The following is a 4,065-nucleotide window of genomic DNA, read 5'->3' as shown; positions in this document are numbered from 1 at the left end:
TGTGTGTGTGGGGGCTTTTTTTTAATAACACTGCAGTGATCTTCGTTTTTGGTATAGATTCATGTGAAAGAAACACCAGAAAGCACTGGTTTATCCTGAGGATTTAAGTTTAATTATGACACCACATCAAAATAAAAATTTCCAACAGATCTGGAATTTAATTCCATCCATATACATGCATAGCAACAACGTTTTAAGAAACATTTTCTCCCATAATCAGGACATTGGAATGATCATTTTACATCAGTATCCCCCACTGACCTCCCAACCCATCTTGTTCGTCAGCAATAAACTTAATTCTTGTACAACTTGGTTTTTTTTTCTCTTTTTGTTTTTAAATTCCCAATGGGGTTAGAAATAATTATATGCACAGTCCCCATTTCGTAATACTGCTTTCAGTAATGTTCCCTCATTTACAAAGTATTGCATTGAGAGCAAAGTTTGAAAAAGGGAGACCAAAGTGTATCATCAAACAGAAATACGAGTACTATACAAGAATGCTGCCATCCTCATGAAAACATCCACATCTGAGTTGAAGAAAAGAGACAGGGACAAACAGCCACATATGTATGCAAAGCCATGTGTATATGCCAAAATGTGAGATGCAGGGTTGTGCCTGGTGATCACCCCCACCCACCCCCCCAAAACGGCGGCTTTTTAAGGCTAACAAGTCATTAGTAGCAAACTGCAAGTGACATTTTGGCCATATACAGAAACTGGTACAGCAAATAAGAATACACAAGTGCCTCAGTAGCTATTTTTGTGTCTAAAATGCATCTCATTTTTGTATTGTCTATTGTTTCATTGAGCCTACATTACAGTGTAAACAATATGTGTGCTACACAAGAATGACTATACAATAACATTACAAACAACTCTGATATAAATTTCATTTTGAATTTAAATTAAGATCACTACTCCTATTAATACTGATTGTAAAATAAATTAATGTGAAAGTGGCACCAATATTATTCTTGATCCATTTTTCTTTTTCTTTTCTTTTCTTTTTTTTTTTAAACCAATGGTTTTGCATTTGTAAGTCTTAAAACGATGAAAGAAGAAGCTTCTCTTGATTGTCCACAAGCAGCGGTTAGCACTGCATGATGCACTATTCCAGACACAACAGTGTACCAAAAAAAAAGAAAGGAGGAAAAGTCAGTAAGGGGGGAAAAGGTGTTGGGGGAAGGGGCGGGGGGAGGATGAAGAACGTGTCTTCTCTTATTTTACATGCTCGGCAGCATGTGACGAACAGTAAAACTTCTTATGGGTAATAAAGTTTGACAGGTTGTTGAACTGGATGTCACAGAGGCGGCAGTACTTGCCGCTTCCGGAGCCGTTCACGCCCTTATTGGCTGTGGGCGCCGCCTCCTCGTTTGGGGACTTGGAGGAAGGCGACATGTTCTCGTTGGAGTCGGTCTGATTTTCGGTGGCCCACGTCGGTGAGGGATTGGGGGGCTGGCTGTCTGGCTGGGGCTGGTTCTCTTGCTGCGGCGGGGCTGTGCCTGAACGCTCCTCGGACTTGTGCCCCCCGTTGACAATGACCATGCCTCGGTTTTTGGGCAGGAGGGGAAGGGGTTCCTTGCCAGGGTGAGGGCAGCCATTAGCAGCAGGCTGTGTGGCCTGCTCTCTGGTTGTTCCCGTCTCCCCTCCTCCAGCGCCTCCTCCCCCGTTAACACTTTGCTCCTGTTCACCAGTCTCTCCCTGCACCGCTGGCCCCCCGTAGTCAGTCGGTTTTATCCCAAAATACGGCGATATTTGCTCAGGACCTTTGACCTTCTTTATTGCTCCAGGATAGAGGCAGTGGGGCAGAAACATATTCTTGCTGTCATCTTTTGATGGGATGAGCTGGGGTTCAGCGAAAGACTTGAGACCCGGCACGGGCCCCAGGTGAGGAGGAAACATGCCTCCATTCTGCACCATCACCTTCCCGTTGCCATTCTTCTCACATTTGCCCGGGTTCTTATCGTAGACTTCGTCCGGGTTACTGCTGCCTTCACTCTTCACATCTGGGAACATGGTCGCCTCTAGGCCGCCGCTCTCATTGTGCTGTTGTTGCTGTTGTGGCTGCTGCGGTTGCTGTTGCTGCTGCTGCTGCTGAGCGGCAGTGGCGGCGGCTGTTGCGGGGCAAAAGTTCTGTTTGTGCGCCAGGTAGTTCTCCACTTTGTTAAAACTTATCTTGCACACTGCGCATTCGTGATAGTCCAAAAGTCTTTTGGGAGAGCTACATGACTTGTCGGATACCGGCGAGCATTTTTTGCTAAGGTCAATGGGAGCGTCCAGCTCCTGTGGCTCCACGATGTTGCATTTGGGAGCCAGAACGGGTTTGGTGACAGTCAGAGAGGCCTCCAGGTGTTTAGGTACCATACCTGGGAACATATCACAGCGGGGATGGAAGCGGTCTGAAAGGCTCTCTACAGCCTCCTGGGATGTGCAAGGGTTCATGGGAGGAACCCCAAGGAAACCTGGCTGACCCATAGGGGGCCTCTGGTGGTCCTGATCAGGGAGACACATCTCATACATCTTCCTGCGCTTGCGGCTCCTCATGGTTCTCTGCATGGAGGGCACCTTGTTGGTGGGCATGCGTTTCATGGGGGGATCATGACGAGTGGCGCAGTAGTACTGCTTGTGGACCATGTAGGTCTCGTGACGACTGAATGTGATATTACAGGCGTCGCAAGTCGTCTTGGTCGGATCATTGTCACTTTCCACCAAACCTGTGCTGGGGCTCTTCCCCTCTATCTGCTTGTCATTCAGCCTCTCCTCAGCCCCAGTTGGCGTGGAGACCTTCTTCACCTGTCCTGCTAGATCCTTATCGGGGCCTTTAGCCCCAGCGTTGATCATGTCCAACACGCTGGAGTTCAGGCAAGCTGACTGCATGAGGTGGCTGTCAGCCTCCGACGGGTGGCAGCCGGCCAACATGCTAACAGAACTGTGACCGCTGTTGGGGCTGACCGCCTCGGGGACCTTATCCGAGAGGGCAGAGAAGTCGGGGGACTTGGCCATGTGCTGCCAGCGGCTGTTACAGTAGTGCTTTTTGTGGACCAAATAGTTGTCCAGGTTGCTGAAGGTGATATTGCATTCAAAACAGGTGGCCCCTTTAGGCATAAGAGGACTGTAGATGACAGGGGGGTAGCTGTTCCCTCCATGGCGCAGCCTCCGGTGAACTAGCTCTGACATTTTAGCCAGAATCTCAGAAGCCTGCGGGACTACTGAAATGTCTTGGGAGAACGCAAACTGAGACAAGAAGGGGCCCATGGGAAATGTAGGCATGTTATGCTGCACAGGGGAGGAGGCCAGTCGGGGGCTGGAGGGCTCAGACTTGATCCTAGTGTAAGAAAAACTGGCTTTGCTGCCTGGGTGGGCCTCTCCCTTCTGAACAGACAGCATGGGCTTCTTCTCAGCCTTGTCAGCTTCCCCGTCTGTGCTGGTCTCCTTGTTGAGGGTCCCTTTGGGACTTCCGAGCAGAGCGTCCTTCCTGTTGGCCAGCTCAGTGCGGGCCTGCTGCTGCTGCTGCTGCTGTTGGAGGCTTTCCTCCGGCCCCCTGGGGGAGTGCTCTGTGCCGTTACCTTCCCTGTGAAGTTTGCTGCCGTGCCCGTGTAAGTCCTGATGCTGTAAGAGTTCCCTGTGGCTCTGGAAGCTGATATGGCAGTGATTGCATCTGAAGGCCGCCTGTGACAGGTGAGACATGATGTGATGCTGGAATGTAATAAGAGAATCTGCCGTGTAGTTACAGATTGTGCATTTCAAGCTGGTGCCAGGAGGGAGGCTCTCTTCCATTTTGACACCTGTGAAGGAGATAAAAGGGAAAAAATGCTCAGAATCTCGCCTCCCACTTCTCCTTTAGAGTTAACTGTAGAAACCATCAAACACTCATGCATTATGCCAAGCTTATTCCCATCCACTCTATTTTTTTATGGCTCAAGGATAAACTGTCAACTATACCAGCTGACAGTACGATATGTATATTCCTCAAAATACATGACAGTTGGGGTTTTTTCAAGCCAGCATAAAGACCATGTGAATAAATGCAGGCTTTCATTTAATATTTAGTGAACTTTGGCTTTC

The 4,065-nt window shown here is 48.6% G+C and overlaps 1 protein-coding gene across 2 annotated transcripts in view; it reads right to left on the bottom strand.

Annotated features, from left to right (window-relative positions):
- Nucleotides 1–89: 89 nt before the first annotated feature.
- zfpm2a (zinc finger protein, FOG family member 2a) overlaps nucleotides 90–4,065 on the bottom strand; it is a 120,670-nt gene continuing 116,694 nt past the window's right edge. For both annotated transcript variants that reach the window (XM_031740259.2, XM_039619798.1), the window contains one exon: nucleotides 90–3,785. In XM_031740259.2, coding sequence (XP_031596119.1) covers nucleotides 1,219–3,785 — 2,567 coding nt within the window. In that variant the 3' untranslated portion in view covers nucleotides 90–1,218. The remainder of the gene's footprint in view (nucleotides 3,786–4,065) is intronic.

Source organism: Oreochromis aureus, linkage group 11 (assembly GCF_013358895.1).
Source record: "Oreochromis aureus strain Israel breed Guangdong linkage group 11, ZZ_aureus, whole genome shotgun sequence".
Lineage (NCBI taxonomy): Eukaryota > Metazoa > Chordata > Actinopteri > Cichliformes > Cichlidae > Oreochromis > Oreochromis aureus.
The sequence above is the reverse complement of the archived record's forward strand: the minus strand, read 5'-3'. Positions and strand labels throughout refer to the sequence as shown.